The 19135-nt window shown below is 39.3% G+C and overlaps 1 protein-coding gene and 1 long non-coding RNA gene across 2 annotated transcripts in view; one reads left to right on the forward strand and one right to left on the reverse strand.

Annotated features, from left to right (window-relative positions):
- The window catches only part of fgf14 (fibroblast growth factor 14), an 86504-nt gene extending 77009 nt beyond the window's left edge, over positions 1 to 9495 (reverse strand). Inside the window, exon 1 of the mRNA XM_079563547.1 lies at positions 8620 to 9495. Coding sequence (XP_079419673.1) covers positions 8620 to 8830 — 211 coding nt within the window. The 5' untranslated portion in view covers positions 8831 to 9495. The remainder of the gene's footprint in view (positions 1 to 8619) is intronic.
- A 284-nt stretch (positions 9496 to 9779) lies between these two features.
- Positions 9780 to 14803, forward strand: LOC306967402. The gene is made up of 3 exons (XR_013793186.1): positions 9780 to 9911; positions 10412 to 10503; positions 14705 to 14803. It is a non-coding gene; the product is annotated as an uncharacterized lncRNA (long non-coding RNA).
- The last annotated feature ends 4332 nt before the right edge of the window (positions 14804 to 19135 follow it).

The raw sequence follows: 19135 nt of genomic DNA on the forward strand, positions 1-19135 counted from the left end.
TATTGTAAACAGCTGTGTTTTCCTCAAAATTCTTTAGTCACAGTGATCCGAGGACTAGGGCCATATCCAGTCCATATGGCACATGCTTACGTCTGACCACAGAGTGACCTTCAGCTTTGATCATCTGCAATGCAGTGATTAGTTTTATTGGTGTGGAGGCAGGCAGCATAGACAACACGTGAGGGTCTTGTCCATTCCTCTAAAGTGCAATTGCTAAACATTGACAATTTGTATCACTCACCTTTTAAATCCTGTGCCTTTAATGTCTTCAGAAGACGTTTCTCAACAATTTTTGCCAGTGTTGTTGCGTCCATGTCGGTTTGGTCTGGTATATTCAACGAATTGTAACTTGTGCCCCATTTAAAGTTGATAAAATCTTGACACCACCCACTAGACTTGGGCACATCACACATGACATGTAAAGTGTCTCAGCTGACAGCCTCTTGTGGATAGAGGACCTATCGCCTTTAGTGGACATTACAACATGGAGAATGCAATACCTCCACAGCACACATTTTCTCCACACACTGGAGCTCAACCTGAATGTCAAGTGTCTTGAGTGCAAATGGTGTTAGTGACAAATAACTAATGTTTAAGCTGGATTGATTACAGTGTAAAAACATATCAATCTGGAAATGTTTTACTATTTCAAGGGGACTTCGTTGTTCAGGGGCTACCAACTCAACTGTCAGATATTAACCATACCATTTCACAATATTATGCTTTTCAACAAATTGTCAATCATAAGAACAGAGAAGAACATATTTATGAAATCTATGTGGAAAAAGTGAATGATGTTTTACTGGGGAAAGGACTTCTGAAAGCTCGAGCCTTTCAAAATAAATGTTCATGAACATTTTCATTTTAAAGACAATTAAATTAGTAGCATAAGTATGTGTAAATGAATGTGATTAGGTTGGATTTTTTAAAATTAATTGCAAAAATATCTGATTGTCAACAAACCAATTTCTTGGTAATTACTCGAAATATGGCCAAGGCTATATCCGAATGGAATCCCTACTCACTATACGAATATGTATGTATGTAAACTCTAAAAATGACTATTCAACTGTTGATTACTTTTGGCAACTTGGAGGTCCCATCGTTTCACATGAGCTGAGCCCCAGCCTACTGTCATGTGTATAATCTCAGCCACAGCCTGAGCACTGTGTGCTCACTCACACACAGGTTACTGAGTCACTGCCCTCTCCACTAGCGCTGTCCCACTCATCCAGATAAACTGCCCCCAGGAGAGCCAGCATACAACTGCAGCCAATGAACTTTCAGATGGACACTGTGAAAACACAAACTCAAAGCTGCCAAAGGTCATGATAAATTGTTGTCAAAAGCTATGCAAGTACCGACAAGACTGACGCTCTCAGCCTGTAGAGCACTTTTCCCATTTTTCACAACAAAACTGCATGGAAGTGTTCTGCCACTCACAAACAATGGTTACAATAAAGTGAGCATACGGAGAGAGACGCGGAGAGCAGTGGGAAGACAAGGCAGCAGCAGCACAATGCTGCCTGCTGCACTGCAGCAAAAAAATCTACACAGTATAGGCTTGCACAGACAGACGGTAGGCTGAGGAGAACAGGAGGAGATGACATGTAGTAGTCCTAGTTTTAGAAGTTTATGGAATTAATTTGTATTTTGGTTAATTTGATCATATGGGGCATTTCATAAAAGGTTGAGTACAAGCACGAGCCTGTGTAAAAACTTGGGCTGCTTTTTGTATTGCAAAAAAGTCTTATATCACAATATTAGGTGATGCAATATCCACAATGTATTGCAAATTCACTAAAGTCTTCCATCTGATTGAGATTGACAATTTGTTTGCCTTAGCCCAAAACAACAGATGCATTGAACTTATAAATGTGCAAAAGTTTTAGTTATAATTTTTCTATTTTCGATCAATTTTAGCCTCACTTTGGTCTTGTTATAACAAACTTTTTTTCTGAAAATAAATTTGACTGAATTAAACGTTGAAATGGTTTAGTAAAATATCACAATCATATCACTTTTTTTCTTTTCTTTTTTATTGTGCAGCCATAGTAAAAAAGTGTTGAATATTCATCTTAAAACTATGATTCACTATAATTACTGTGATAGTAAACTACATAATGGTATAAGGAGGTTGCATAACAGTGGCTAATTCTGCACCACAGGTTTCATTGTTTTATCATCAGCATCATAGTAAATACTGCTACGTAAGCCCTGAACAGCATGTTTTGTGATGTATATATTTGTGATTTGTTTTGCTCAAGCCAATAAAGTAATGTGTGTTTCAATTGAAAAAGCGAGCTTGAGCACATCCTGATCAGGTTACGGAGGCTGTGGGGAAGAGCCAGATGATGGACAACCATAATAAATGAGCTACAGGCCAAGAGTGACTCATAAAATCATATCTACAATCAATCATAATCAAATCTTAGAAATGTGCTTTCAGCAGAACTAAAAAGGTTCAGCCGGCCTCACGCTGCTTCTCCTCTGCTACAGTTCATTCTCTGCCTCATACGGCAGTGCTAAAGGACGCCCGTGGCTTTATCACTAAATAACATGTGAATAACATATAGTTCATCTGTATAGGGTGTTACAACATGGTAAAAGCAGCCAACTCTGTGTCTGTGAGAAAGGCAGCAGTATGACATACTCTGGCTTTTAACCCTTGAATACTTAGATCTGCAGTAAGACTTGAACTGTCTTTTATGCTTAAATGTCATAGGTTTCAATGTTGGCCAGTTCTTTATGCTTCAATAACTTGCACTTTTGACTCCAGTGTAGAGCCTCGAGCTATTGCAGTCAGCTTAACAGAGTTGATAAAAATGAATTGTAAAGGGATATGGTGTATACAGGGCCAGATAATAAAACAAACGGAAATTAATTTTAACTTTGACGCATTGTCATTGTGTAACATTGGATGTGCAAGAAGTAATCCTTTGAACTTTGTGCAGTCGACTATTGAATGCTAGCCTGTTGCTAGTACCAAACTATCAAAGAAACCAAAGAGTCATGTACAAAAACACAAAAATACTGGTGGTCACCACTAAAACTTTGCCACAGCTAGGCCTGTCATGAACACAAATTTTGAGGTTTGATATATTGAGGCAATATTTATTCTAAACCTATGTTCTAAAAGTGCATAATATCCTACAAACTGCAATAATCATGAAATATAATTTGATCCAATTTCGGTTAAAAATAAAATGGCTAATAAATGAACAGACAATACATATTGAGCCCAAAAATATATTGTTCATCTGTCATTAGTTACTATTATCATGACAGCCCTAGCCACAGCTTTAATCTTGCATCTAAGTTACATTATGTTAGCAGCACAACGCCTCTATTTTGTTGTAAAAGTACTTGAAAGTAAAGTTTTGGAGAGGCATTAATATGAATATTAATAATATGAATATTATTAATAATAATAATAATGCGTTGGTTATACATAGCGCTTTTCTAAACACTCAAACATTATTTACATTGTGGTATTCATTTATTCTGAGGTCTGGTGGGATCGAGCAGAGAAAAGGCGTTATGGCATTTACTGCCATATTAATGGCATTATGTTTTGTATTTATTATGTCATAGTATTATTATTCATTATTGGCAAAACAAAACTATTGAAAGAATGCTGAGTGTTACCTTTCACAGTAGCAAATATAATTAATATTGTGTCCAACTTCATGAAAGAAGTCTCACATCATGGTCTAGGAGCATCTTTAGTCTCTAGGGCTCAGTCATACAGTCCTAGACCCTAATGGCACAGTTAGCTTAAGTAAAGCAGTATCAGAATGATTAAAATCTGGATTTCTTTCATCTGTGGCCTCTGTGAGACGTATTTGTACAGCGTATGTCATCATACGCGCACTAATAAAAGTGTAAAATTATAGCTCTCTGGGGTTTCATTCAGCTCAAACTAAGTGTGCTCTTTACGAACACCTCCACTGTAATTGTGTCAGCATTTAATGTGAACAGGAAACGTCTGTGGGTGAGGCGGCTACTTAAGTTAAATCGTTGTTGCTCCATTATACTGAGTAGATGGACTATGCTCGAGTAAGAAGAGCTACATGACATTATGAGGCAGCACTTGGCATAATATTTCATTGATGCTGGTGTGGCTATCAATAAGAACACCAATTTTACATCGGCAGACTGGGGAATAGCCTGGTTATATTGATTGTGATTCGCTACATATGAGATAGCATCCGTGCATACGCTTACACTAGCCTGTCTTTCTAATGTCATGTTCAGGATGAGGTTGTGGTATGTCTGATACGGTTGATTTAATTAAAGATAAAGTCAGCAATGAGGAGCTAAATGTTATCACCAGCCAGTGTTTATGTAAAAATGAAAAATAATCAATAGTAATTTAGTGTTGTATACTTCACTGCTTCTAAAAAGTATTAATTATCACATACAACATTTATGGATTATGGAATCACCATGTAATCAGTATGTAAAACTGGCTCTTGCCCCCAATCCCAGAGCATGGCATCATCACATTGACTATATCTGTATTTAAGACAACTCCCCAAGTAAACATCCCCATTGTTTTACACTATTATCCAGTCCCCCATTGCTCTCATCACTTTTACTTCATTGTGAATCCCATTGCAGCATATCGGCTCTACAGAGGAGCTTATGGCCTCTCTGGGGATCATGAGAATAGTTAGCGTTGGAAAGCTTAGTGTGTTATACAGGGGGGAAATGCTTTGGGGTCATTTTGAATGCACGTACATGGCCACACTTTCACTCCAAGAAATGGGAATGTGTCAAACAGTTCCTACTATTAAAGCAAGGGACTGGGCCAAATTACAAGATGATTTATGGAGGCTCCGGAAAACACAGGGCACACAACCAAGTAGGGAAAAGCATGGCTATATTATCCTGCTGTGATAACTATTTTGAGATGTGCCTCCATTCCCCGGTGATCCTAGCAGTGCATTTGAATTACAGTCCATTCAAAAATACTGAAGCCAGGAAGCCCCTACGAGGATCAGTTCATTTACATTCATAACAGCATTAGGATTTACAGTATTTCATTTTAGATGTTGGATTACACTTGATACACTCTGTAAACACAAATCCTGATCAAGCTGTATTATGAAGAGTAAGAATGTAAAAGGTTTAAATGTTAAGCTGGGTCAATGCAAGGATTACATTTTTTACATTAACCTTTGATTTAGAAACTTTCTGGTTTAAGTCCAAGTTTGTAGAAAGTGTTAAGGCCTGCGTCCTCCGGATATTCCGGTTTCCCCATCACTAAAAACATGCATAACAGGTTACTCCTCCAGCCAGATGACTCTGACCATAAGCCTGGCTCCACGTTCCTAAGCAGTTGCCCACTGCTCCTACAGGTTGCCCCAGATTCATCAAAGGGTGAGTCAAATGCAGAGGACACATTCCCCAATGGGGACAATAAAGTGTCTTAACCTCATAGTGAAATTATTAACATCAGCACTTTTTCCACCAAAAGACAAATGCACGCTCGGCTGATGTTCTGTTTATGCTCATAACAGTAACATGATAAAACTTCACCGACTGGCCCACCACTGTGGATAACCCAATCAGATTTTCTCATGATGTATCTCAGTGGTATCTTTCGCACTACAGGTATCAGACTGTTCTATGACTCAATCAGCCAATTTTCTATTCACAGCACCATCTTTTTGTTGGGCTTTCAGCAATGTTGCAACAAATAGTCAATTTATTTGCTTTACGTAATTTGCCTACTTCCCTTTTTGAAAAAGTTATTCAAAGAATTATTATAGTTAAGAGCTAAATAGTGTAGTCATCAGGTTATATCTGAAAGCAGGGTGATTGAAAACAAAGATATACATGTATAATCCCTCATCCCCAAGGGAAGATTTCTCACACCTGAATCAAAGAGATTTGTTGTTGTTTTTTTAATTCAGGGTCCTCCTATTATCTAAAAATGTACCTATATATCACAATAGTCCTCATCAAAATCATCCTTTTCCTCTTGCTAAAATACAACAAACCACCCAGCCACCCATTTTTCCAACCGAATAGAAAGGTACAAAGTAAGTAAGTAAGTAAGTAAGTAAGTGCTTTGTTTGTCATTGTACAAGCATACAACAAAATAGTGTTCAGGTGTTAGTCCTGAGCTGCTGCGACTGAGCTGCTGCGACTGAGCTGCGCCGCCACTGTGGGTCAACCTGACATTTTCTGTTTTAAATTTGAATGTTTAGCTTAACACTTCTAAACAGTAAATAAGTTTCATTCTGTAGCATGCTCCCACTGGTTTAATTTGTGGTAATGCGAAAAAGCACTGCAATTAAAGGGGATGTGTAAGACCCAAACAAAAACTCCTACAATTAAAATAACAGCAGAGTTGGCTAAAAATATCTTCCTCCAACCTCCATCACATGCTGTTATAGTTTGATATAAAAACAATGCACTAAAAATGTCATCTTGCAGCAAAGCTATAGTAACACTTACTCAACAGTTTTTTCAAAAGCCAGACTGTTTGTTTTCGTGGATCTTATTTCACCTACAGTAATTTAAAATGAGATGATGCTGCAGGGGATCGTTTTGAGTTACAGAGAAAAAGGTATCAACTCATCTTTTTTGTGTAAAAAACATCAGATTATTTTCAACATTTTGGCTGATTGTTGCTCAATCTTGGGGAATATGATAAAGGCAAGTGATACACTGCGGGTCGTGATAGCCACTATGCTGAATCAACACTGACTCAAAACAAGTGCACACTGTGTTGTATGGATCTGCATAGTTACTATGTAAATTTGCATTGGCAAAAAGTACTGTGTAAGCCATTTTCTTATTTACAGTCATAACACTGGAAAAGTTGACGTCATTGTTTTCATCTGGCTCTGTAAGTGCGACCATGTGACAAATTAGGCCATTGATCAGGCCATTGATTATTTTGTGTTAAGTCCTGGTCACATTAACTATTAACTTTGACAAAACAATAACCACCAATGTTACAAAGAAGGCTTAAAATGTTACTATTATTGCTGCATTTTGATGAATGGATGACTACAAGCAAACAAATGTAAATACAAATACAAATGTGCAAGCAGCGGCGCCATTCAACTCTAGTGCGAGAGACCAAGCACCTAGCATATGCTGGATGCTCAGTATTTCCTGGACAAATTGTTGTTACTGTTTTAAAAGATGGACATCTGCTCCATGAGTAACTTTGTATCAGCATTCTCCCATTGCACTATATTGTTGGAAAGGTCAATGTGATTTGAACGTAGTGTTAAAAGACTATGAAAATCAGCTGGGCATTTAGGGTTTAATTGGCAGGGTATTAAACGGGATAGGCACATACATCTGGAGATTCTATGTTATATTAAATACAAAAAATAACCATCCCGGATTATATACTTTGTGCCAAAGAATTTTCAAACTGGTGCAGCGGTGTTCAACTTCAGTCACATGGGCTGAAATGCAACATGGTTATAAAACTTCATCTCTTTCAAAAATTAACAAAAATAATACAATATAAGTGTGTGTAAAGATATAAACATTAAAGCGAAAGTTTGAAAATGTCTCAATGTAAGATTCATTTATGCTTCTGTCTTTTGTTTTAAAGTAGCCACTATGGATGCTGTGATATTTTGCTACAATAACCCATTTTAATCGTAAAGCACTCTTCTTATGAATAACGAACAGCCAACTCAGCTTGGTAGATGCCCTTCTTCTACCCTACTCCTGTATGTTTTGTGAGTAGACATGTCTGGTCCTGCAGTGTCAGCAGCCTATAGTCCCAATCCAATGATGGTCTACTCCAGTGCTGCAGCTGCAGTGTGGAGGAAGTGTTGCTGCTGCTGAGCACATCATCTTCAAAGCCACAACATGAGGTAACAAGTAGCCCATACTCATGCCGTGCACCTGGGCTCAGCTCCATACAGTCTGCCGCCTGTTGAAATAACACTACTTGCCCGCTTCTGCTGCTGCTTACTACGCGATTATCAGCCAATGCATCTGTGTATATCGTCATAGAGTTTCTTTTTACGCTAGAAAAGTCTATCATTTTCATCGAAACCACGTCGACGCTTGCGTATTAGGCTTTACGTGTCCTGCACTTCAGTATGCCCCGGCGTCTACGCTAAAATGAACTCAGCCCTTGGCAGAAAACGTGATTTTCCCAGCACTGCGTGGTGAACACGGGGCTGCACCAGGGAGGATAGACATAAAAGCATAGCATGTCTCCTCTCACTCACTGAAAATGTAGCCCATTGAATCGCGAAGTGGTGTTGCGGAAGGGAGAATGTTGCTGCAGTAACCCCGGAGATGGACTCATCTGGTTATGAGGACCATCAGGCTGGCGCACAATTACTGACCCTCTCTAACAGTATTGAGCCCGTGTGTAGCCTACTGTGTGAGAGAGCCATTTAAAAAGTTAGGAGATCATGGTGTGGTGATGCAGGAGCGAGGGGGGCTTGATGTGTCCCCCTAGTGCTGGGCTCGCCTCTAATAGCTATAGTAGCCGCACAGACTAAGTTGTTCCCCCTCCCAGAGCCTCTGCATGATCCTCGCTGCATAAATAAGATTGCAGCTACAGCACCAAAAACAAAAGAAGTATACACACATAGCGTAGGCATGTAACAGGGATGCGCTTACCACTTGGATTCTTGTTTTTCTTAAGACTCTTGCCACAAAGACACTGCAGCATATGCGTTCCTTTGCTGAAAATGTTCCAAAGAAACCACATTGATTTGGGCGAAGAGCAATCCAGTGGCTTAAACACCCAGATATAGATGAGATCCTTGCGGTTGCATAATAATAACACAATTGGATCAGTTCTCCCGGACCAGGCTACCAGTTGTGTCATAGAAAAGACGTCCAAGTCCTATGCGTTCGCATTCACGTGGCAAAATAGCTGTCACACTTGGTAATTGTGGCTCCTCAACTAGTCGATGATAGAAAATATACTCTTGTAATTGCATGTGTCGCACCGGGAGGAGACAGGCCGCAAGTAAACAAACACAACTAACATGAAAACAGTAAAACACGGCGGCTTTCCGAGTAGAGAATCATTGCCTATTAGTTCATCACTCAGAACAGAGAGGAGGGTGGATCTGCACAGCATCAAAAGCCAGGGGAGGACGCATCCTAGGCGCACACTGCTGCAATGAGAGCCCCAGCACAACGGCACATAGCTCCGGTTCAAGTCCAATTCCAAGTCTCCACCTGCTTCGGCGAGGTCAGATAACACCAACCTCAGCTTTCATTTCTGATAGTCTCCACACACTGCTGCAGCGGTTCTGTCCAGAGCCAGCCTCTGACAGACGGCGTGTATCTCTGTATGTGTGTCCGACCGTTTCTCCTCTTTTACGTGGGGTCTATTCCTCACAGTCCTCGCCGTTTCTCTCCTCACTGTCAGCTGCACCACGCCACTTGCGCGTTCAAAAGTCTAGTGCTCCCATATAGAGACATTTGCATGAATTTCCTTCTTAGCGTCGGACCTTTAGTTAGAAATGGGAAGGGGGAGGAGGGGTTAACATTGAAAGATTGGCTTTCCATTACGTAAACACGTGGTTTCTGCGCCGTCATATCAGCGATGCTCCTGGAAATTTTTATAATCTGCCCCAGATCATTGTCCCACGCGGGATCTATCTTTTTCCTTTTTTCCGCTAACTCCCCACTTGGCCCAATTTTCACACCTGAGCGACACAGTTTACTAAGTTTGTGGTAACATTTGTTCCAAGTGTGCCAACAAGAATTTGTGCGGAATTGCCAAGCGCTGTCCAGTCACAGGTGCTGAAACTCACCTGCGATTGGCTAGAGTGGAGGCTTCTGTCAAGTCATCTATCAAGGCTGAAGCAGGGCTGCAGCAGGCGTACAAGGCATTGCAACAAATCACTATTGAATCCAGCAGATTCGATAGGCCGTGTGTCGCTGATAGTGCTCAGGTAATACAGAGCCTAAGCTTTTAAACAAATGGTTCATCAGTGTTAATGGAACTACTTCTATCAGTACCAGACTGTTGCTTTTTTATAGGTAGATGTAGAAAAGGCAATACATGTGCTTTGAAAATATCAGATTGTTGGTAAGGCTATTTGAACTATGTATCATTAGGCTATTCTACATACTATTTTGTTTCAGGTGTTTTCATGTCAAACATAGGCCTAATTGAAATCTTGGAATGTGCTGAGATTAATTCAGAAAGAGTTATGAAAGCCTGCAAAGTGATTGAAAATATTTCAGGTTAATCATTTCAATTTGATTCAATTGCTTAACAAGAACAATAATTTAAGAAAAGTCTCAAATCCAGTCACAAGCACTTTGTGCCAGTTCCAAACTCAAATAAATGGAAATAGATATTTGGAGGACATGTAGCTTGAACATTGGCAGAGCACAAAGCAGTATTGTATGTAACATGAAACAAATACGGTTGTGTTCACATCCCCAGGTCAGTGTCTCCTTCCTCCCCCAAGACAAACAACAAGCAGTTAGTGTTGCTCATGACGACTGTTTCCACTTTGTGACTTACTCCCTGAGGAGGTAAGTTTTCCATCACAGAAGGAGATATTGCTCTCCCCTGATCTTTCTTCTAAGAAGTGCAAAAGTTGGAACAAGCTGTGGGTCTGTAATAGTTTGAGTCTCATTGCATGTATTTTTTAGACTATGGCTATGGCTCATGGTCCAGGCTGCAAAGCAGCATGACACTAAATGGAATGATTAAGTCTGTCTCATGTAATCCAAGTTTGATCTTGTTTATTCTGAAAAACCTTACTTTAACAACGACCCAAGAAAGCTAGATAAGAAGATGTCAATGCAGGATTCATCTCTAACATCTGACAACAGTAGTTCTCTGTCAATCTTGTCAGTTGGTTTAGGGACTTCTTAACAAGCCAATGTGGATCGTCTTACAGTATTACCTTTTATGTCTGTCCGTTGTAACATAATGGGCTTTTGTGTAAGATTTATTCAAGTATGCAACGTGATGTGGTTCACGACATCTGAACCATTATTGACCTCTTCAGCAGTTATGTTGAAGTGAACCACATGGACCCAAACGAGTTACCATCCAAGTACCAACCATGCCCTTCCCTGCTTAGCTTTCCGAGGTCTGAAGGGATCAGGAAGATCAAAGGTGGTATGGCCATGGATACCTTTAAAGACAAACAGTTAAGGAAACTTTTGACCATCCTTCAGTGCCTCACAGGCAGCCTTTCAGAAGGTGACCCCAGTGCGTCCAGGGAGCCACTGAGGAGTAATTGTGCCTTGTGGAAAAAATCTCTAATTTCACTGACAGGCTTCACATGATCATTTAAAGGAACAGGCCACCGTTTTCCATACTGTGATATGTTCGTACCTTAGACCTGTCACGCAAATAGACCAAAGACATTGTTAGCATTTAGCCTCACCCAGCATATTCCTATAGCTCCAAACTGGAGTGAAGTTAGAAGCTACCAAGCTCTTCCAGGTTTTCCCTCTTTAAATACAGTAACATGAAGTAAACGTCCGCGCAGTAAAGTCGAAGTGCTCCTAAGGTATTATTACGCCTTACAATATAGTGCCCCATTTATCGGCTTAGAAAATCGACATGTTTAATTTAACTATACTTGGATCATGTAACTTTTCACGTAACTGTATTTAAATAGGGAAAACGTGGAAGAGCTTGGTCGCTTCTAACTTCACCGCAGTTTGGAGCTATCGGATTATGCTGGGAGAGGCTAAATGCTAACAACATTTGCATGACTGTTACGCATCAACTCGTCTAAGCTAAGGTAAGAACATATCTCAGTATGTAAAAACATTGGCCTGTTCCTTTAATTGTGCCATTGTGCTGTGCCTTGATCACACGCTGTCATTAATGTTATTCACACACCATACTTTATTTGGTATTGTGTCAAGTATCAACAGATAATCTACTGTATGTATTCACATTATCTTGCATGATTGGAGGATAAATTACTAAAGTACCTACGCAAAAAAAGCAAATCTCAATTTTTTTTCTCTTTTTATAGCATTTGCAATATCCTATGTCTGCTGAGGGCTACTGCATGTGGTCAAATAGACAAGCATATTTGTACCTCGACACTTCCTCTACAGCAAAGGCCGTGCATGTCATCCTCCCCTTCGATCCGTTTACTGTAGTATAAAGTATTATTGCACCCAGGAGGATATCGTCTGACTGTTTTGTCAAGAATCATTAGAATACTTCTGTTTGATTGCTTGCATTACTGCGGCCAATAGTGCATCCCCTGTGAGTCTTTTTATGGGCAGTTCCATTGGGATAGGGAAAATAACTTGATTTGAAGACTCAGAGCGATCAATGCGCTGGGGTTTGTTTCACTCATGCTTCATGTACTGGAAAAACTGAAACACAACATTGCAGAAGATACAGATTGCTAAGTGTCATAACTTTAAAAAGGATTCTCACTTGTGTTTTGTCAGAAATATCCGGTGTGTATTTGAGGTCAGCCATTGAAAAATGTGCTGTTCTCAAGGCTTAACTTTTTTGTTTGCTCTCTTCCCTGTTATTTATTCACTTTGTAAAAGTAGGTTCATGGAATAGTTCTATTGGTTGGTATTATATAATAGCTCCAATTATGTGGTGCCCCTAACTAACAATCTCTATGAAGTACAAATAAATGATAATACAACACGGTATTATGTCATTAGAATGTGTTGTCAGAAACATACTCTGAAATGAAGTTGAGATAGAAACAGCAATGTTAAACTTGTGCATAAGTCACATCTAATGCCTGTGGGAGAGTGTGAGATGGATGTGATTAGAACCACGAGTTTCCTTTGGCCTCAGCTCCCAGCCACAACACCAACCAATCAGAGCCAGGGACGGAGCTCTGTACGGCACTTCATAAAGCAAGTGTTAGCAACACATGAGCAGCAGCAGAAAGTCGTCACCACTGACTTCATTAGACATAAACCCAGCTGTATGCTGAATACCGAGGGCCCCAGTATTTACTGTAGGAAATAATAAGCTTATATAGATTTAACTATTGTCAGTGCCACTGATGAATGTGACTATCCACATTCAGATGTTATACTTCAACAGTACTATTGTTAAAAAGAATCATGTTTTTGTGCCTGGTTGGGTTTCACTTGATTTTATTCTTCGATTCCTATATACTGTCGATCTTATGTGCAGCCGTTTAGAAACGCGAGTTTATGAAATATGCTATATAAATACAGTGGATTGGATTGGAGTCTTGATGACATCAATGTATGCATACTTTTTACTTGTGCATTTCACATTTAATTGTGCACAAAAGACAAACATCTGTTACGGTTGCTAGTGGCCATTTAGTTAAGCATCACTTATTCTTGTGGAAGTCCTCAAGCTACAGCTGAACTCGGTGCAGACGTTAAGCATGCAGCCTTTTCTGTCACGTTGTTTGCAGAAAGTTGCTCAGTCATCTCGTCTTAATAAAGAAACCTCTCCAAAGCTTTGTAATATAGTGACCTTGTTTTTGTGCTCAAGCTGATCCAACACCATCAGGTTTTCTGTCACTAGTTTACATCCTCAAAAGTTCTCAAAGGACTCCCACAAATATATCTGCCAACTAGTGCAGGGAATTACTGTAAAGGTATTGTTTGTGTTAACTAGAAATCTGGCTTGACACACAGTCACTTCCTTATAGTATAGAGGTGTTTCAGAAATGTGGGTATTTTACAGTATATTCTTTATTTAGTCATTGTAAGAGGTTGTAGCTATTGAACTTAGTCATAACGCATATGCTTATGTAGCAGTTATACAGTCATGAGCTCGAAGTTTCCCTCGAACATACAGCAATGTGCGGTCACACCATTGATTGTTTCCTGCAGTGCCAACAAGATAATCAATACTTGAGCTATTTCACCTCCTCTTTAGCCACTGATCGGCCATGTAGTCAAGCGTTGTGCTCTGCGCCATACACTATATTTATCCAGTACGCACCCTGCAGAGACAGGAGAAGTCTCTCTTCCACTCTAAGAAATCAACTGGATCCTGGAGGAAATATCAAATGTTGGCGGACAGTAAAATACATTTGAAAAACAAAAGGAAATGTTTACATTTTGTATCATTGAGAAACTCAGGTCACAAACATATACTGTAAAATTAAGAATGGACTTCTTGTGGCCAACTTCTTCCTGTAACCATAAGGAAATGGTGGCTGGCTCCTGAGGTTCCTGGCTCCTGTGGACAAACTTTTTTGCCCTTTTTTGCCCTCTTAAGTCATTATTGAACACAGGATGTCATTCTTACCTCCACGTGTTTGTCTTAACATGCACAACATTGTACTGATTTCATTTCATTTCGGTTTCATTTTCGCCTTATTCTCGATTGTGGAGCTGGCTCCAAAAAAGGAGTGCTAGTGTTCTCAACAGTCTCCCATCCAAGTACCAACCAGGCCCTATTGCTGACCGGATTAGACATAGTAAAGGCAGTATGTATAGCTTCAAGAAACTGAAAAAGTAAAATGCATAATCCCATTAATATTAAGCATAAATACTGTATATCATTTTATTTTGCTTTTCCTTAAATCATTTGGTCACAAGTAAACTCAAAAAACTAACTGCTGTCTCTTGTATCTTCCTTTTGCAAAAATCTCTTCATCTCTATGATTTATGAATCTCTCCACTTTGTTGCTACTGTTTTGTGGTGTACAGTGAACCTGAATTTTCTCACAGATTATTTTTTCAGAGGAGAAATATTAGTAAACGATTAAAATGTTTGTTTTGCTGTCTCCACTAGGCACCAAGCAATGAGACCTTGCCAGTAACCACAAAACTGAGATGTTCAGAAAAGAAGTTGCCAAGGGAAACGAGCGCGCATTTATAGCAGAAGTGAAGCACCATTATCCTGTATGTTAAGACCATGATCTACTCTAATGTTTTGGTTTGGATTTTTTTTTTTTTTTCTGGAATGATTTACTGGATAATTTGTCAGGCTCCTAACTTATTCCTCAGTTATGTAACATCTCTGGCTCTTTTTAACATGTTGAGACTGCAAACGTAATTATTAATTCCCTTTCATAGCACAGATCTATCTCCTGTATAATCCACTATGGGTTGAGTAGAAAATTGGGGCGAACTGCGTTTATAAGGAAATATGTGCCCTCAAAAAGAGGCACTTTTAAAGGAATAAAACCTGTTTCCGATTCAAAGCATCCGCTCACCCATAGCTCAGCTGCATTAATGGAACGCAGAGCAGGGCAGAGCACCGGAGTCATTACACATCCCACCATCCATTAGCTGGAATTGTGTTGACTTAAAACTACTTTTTATACATATGAGGAAGAAGACGTTTCAGACTAGGTTAAGTTTTCCCCCTCTTTAGAAATACACTTGTAACATAACACGTATACATTTTAAAATCAGTCAAGTAGTGCCCAGGAAACAAATGTTGAAATGAAAAGTTTTATATCCAATAGCCTAGTGAGTAAGGCTGCTGTGGTCCATGTTTCTCTCAGATCTTCCTCCTTCGCCCTCTGCTGTCCTACATAGCAGTGGTTCTCAAACTTTTCACACATAAAGTCGCCTCATCTCATAAAAGAATTGACCTCCGAAGTAATACCTCATAAAGAATTTGGCATTTAAAGCACCGCCAGGCTTAATCAAATCAGAACTAAACCAGGTTAAAAAAAAAAAACATATAACTACAAATTAAATTATTATATTATCTAATTAAAATAAATAAATTCTAGAATCGCACACGGCCCCGAGTTCCACCAGTACAAGTACCCTCAGTGGGACACACACCACAGTTTGAGAATCACTGCAATATGTTGATATACAATAACCTTTGAAAATATATAAATCAAATATTACTCAAGTACAGTTGAAAGCACGAAACAAAATATACAAATTTAACATTTAATTTGTTATTGATTCTTTTATGATCTGGAGTTGCTCCTGTGAGCTGTTGTTGATGACAAGAGCTAATCCCTGTAATATCAGTACAATATTGTTAAGATAATGTCTGACCTTTATTTGACCAGGAAAATCCTACTATATTTACACAATCTAATGATATTTTTAAAGTGTTTTGCCTGAGATTGATGTTTTGAATATATCGGCGTGATAAATAATAATTTAGTGTTTACAAAAGATCTTCTAAGGACACAAAGCAGATTGCTGCTACAGTCTACCCACAAAGTCGTACATTCTCAGGTTCCTTGGCTCGTACATCGGCCAATACTTCAGTAAGTGTGTCCTTTGGATCACTTCTTAATTTCCTCACACATATCAATTGGGCTTCCTTTTTGTACCTGTGCAGTATATCAACAATTAGAAGGGTTCGTTCTGTCCATGGACAAACAGTGAAATCCTACGATGCAGCCCGCTCTAAACAGAGTCCTCTCCAGGGACGTGTTGCCTTAGTCACTTTCCATCACACAGAGTAAAAACCGGTGATGTTGCCCTCGGGGAGCAGCAACAGCAGCCTCCCGTGGTGCTCCCTGCCACTGAGGCTAGGCCCTTTACGCTGACAGGAAACTCCAGTATTTGATATGTCTCAATCTGCAAAGCCAGGGGTTAACAAAGGACATAAGAAATGCACTCTGTATTACTTCAACCAAAAGACTTTCATATGTGTTTTTGTTTAGGTCTGTGGTGTATCTCCCACATCAGTATCATCTCAGAATGGCATTGAGGGACCACATCATTTCTTAGGAACAGGTACGTCCCCCTGCTACCAAGAATTAAGCACAAAAACTTGCAGTATTGAATTAACTTAAATGGCCAATGGTGCATTTCTTTCCATGCCACACTCAGCACCCTTACTGTATGTTCTGAAGAGTTATGTAACCATGCAAAGACCAAACCAAAGAAAAAAGTCTAAATCTTCAAATGTCAGACCTTTATTTTGACTATGCATGTGCACTGAAAACAGTTAATCCAACATATTTGTTTTCCTTTGTGTTGTTGATGTATGTAAGCGTTACATTTCTGAGCTCACGTGCCCCCGACTGATTCAGAGCAGTTTCATAAGCGCTCCGGTCCTGGCATGAATTTTGAATTATGCGTCCATTATAAACTGACATAATGAACTATGACCAGCAGAGGGGGCAATTGGGATTTCATTCATGAAAAAAACATACTCTATGGATTTCATTGAACTTTCTTATAACCGAATCTGGTCATTCAAGTAGACATGCATGCAGTCTGGTTACTACTTTGTATGAATTATTACACTATTAGAAATATGGTGTAATATCTACATTACCACTAGGCTAGTTGCAACAATAGTTAGAAAAAATCTGCCTATTTAATGCAACAAGATGTTTTAAGTACAGCATATCCACAAACATGTCTTGATGTTTTTTTTACTGTCAGGCTTGCAAGTAATTGGGCGTCATCACAGGTCTTATGCATAGACAATAGAGATGGTTTCATACATGGAGCTTGCAATTGAGTCGCAAACATTTCTGGGATTCCTATTCCTGTATGTTACATTTACTACATGAGATTTAGAAATGTAAATACTGGCATCACGGTTGTCTGTACCAGTTGTATTTATCCACAGAGACCAAGCAGCTAACAAAGTTGTTTCACAGCTCTGTTCTGCACTTTTTAGCCCATTCTAATCAATGGATAGTGTTGACTTGTTCCCCCTAAAAGAATATAAACATAGGATTTCATCGAAAACTCTTTTTTCCCCCTATAAAACAATGTTGCCTGGTACCTATATGTTCAGTGATTTCTGTAAACATAGGCTCTGGGGGAAGTAAAGGTGCCAGGGAACTATGTCCATGCTCAGACTATCAATGCCAGGTAGGTCTTCCGATGATTCACAAGCATATTTTTTGCCTTTGAACATTACCCTAATCCTCCCCTGTAACCTTAACACTGAGCAACTATAAAGATTCTGTAAGGTTAGGATAAAAGTTATGGGGGTCATTTACCAAGCTCATGTGCAAAACGAGTATGAACAAAAGTGGATCAGCAGCAGAGTAATAAACACATAATAATCAGCAGTTTCTCAATTGCATAGCCTCTCAGATTCGGGACCCTATGCAGTAGTAGTAGTAGTAGTAGTAGTAGTAGTAATTACTGCCCCTTCCTGTACCCCTCTCAAGATTATCCGCAGCCTGTTGTGTATTTCCCTTTGTGGAGCCTGCTAAACAATTGCATCATTTAAAACCATTCATTCATCTCGAGCTGCTACCATGGCAACAGTGGATGAGTGGCACAAACAGACTCAGATTTGGTGACCTGAATGGGATAGGCGACATGGGGCACTGGGACAGTTGTGGAGACTGTCACCTGGCAGCACAACGATCAACCACATGGGACTACCAGGCTGGTAAGTTTGTAATGAGCAAAATGATTATTTCATAAATGTATTCTTTAAAGGAAACAATGCCTAGCTAACTGTATCTGTTTGAGTTCACTTAGCTCATGTTAACAGTTAGTTAATGTAGACTTCAGGAGATGTAATATACTGAATGTTGAAATCCGTAATTTTAGGGGAACGTTTATCGTCCAGTGTCCATGAACTTTCAATGTTGCTGGAAACAATCAAAAGAAGCAACAGTTAGACTGTCGGGTCACACTTGGTAAGTAGACTAATCTAACACACAGCAAGTAGTGTCCAGAAGCTTTTGCGTGAATGGTAACTCCAGTCTTTTACATTTTAAAAGCCTCACTAGTTTATTATTATAACATGTAACAGTTAACGTTATTGTACTTTTCCCCGAATTATTTTTGTTTCGACTCCACAATTCCAAGGGCTATAAAGATGCATTGAAAATGAAAATAGTTAATAATCAGCTATGTGCAAAATTATAACTTGTTTTTACAGACCATGACACAACATAGAGCTTATCAGCCACTGCTTCCTGCTGCAAACAAACACCTACAGCAGAAATGGGACAAAGCTGCATATGATTTACACAGACAGAGAGTTTGTAAAGTAGTATCTAACTAATAGGTACTTGTGACAACATGTAACATTAGAGATTGTTGTGGATTTCCAAAGGTTAAAGCTGCCAAACCAACAATCAACACAGATGCACCAAAGATATATGGTCATTTGGCTTTGAAACTGAAGAAACAAAGAGTAAGTATGAAGTACTTATTTAAAAGAATTGTCACAGTGACCGCTGTTGTCATTTTCCATTTTAGCTTGACGAAGAGAGGAGTATGGAAATAAAGAGAGAGAACAGCATACTTTTGGAAAAAA

The sequence above is a fragment of the Gobius niger genome (genome assembly GCF_951799975.1).
Source record: "Gobius niger genome assembly, chromosome: 9".
In the NCBI taxonomy this organism is placed as follows: domain Eukaryota; kingdom Metazoa; phylum Chordata; class Actinopteri; order Gobiiformes; family Gobiidae; genus Gobius; species Gobius niger.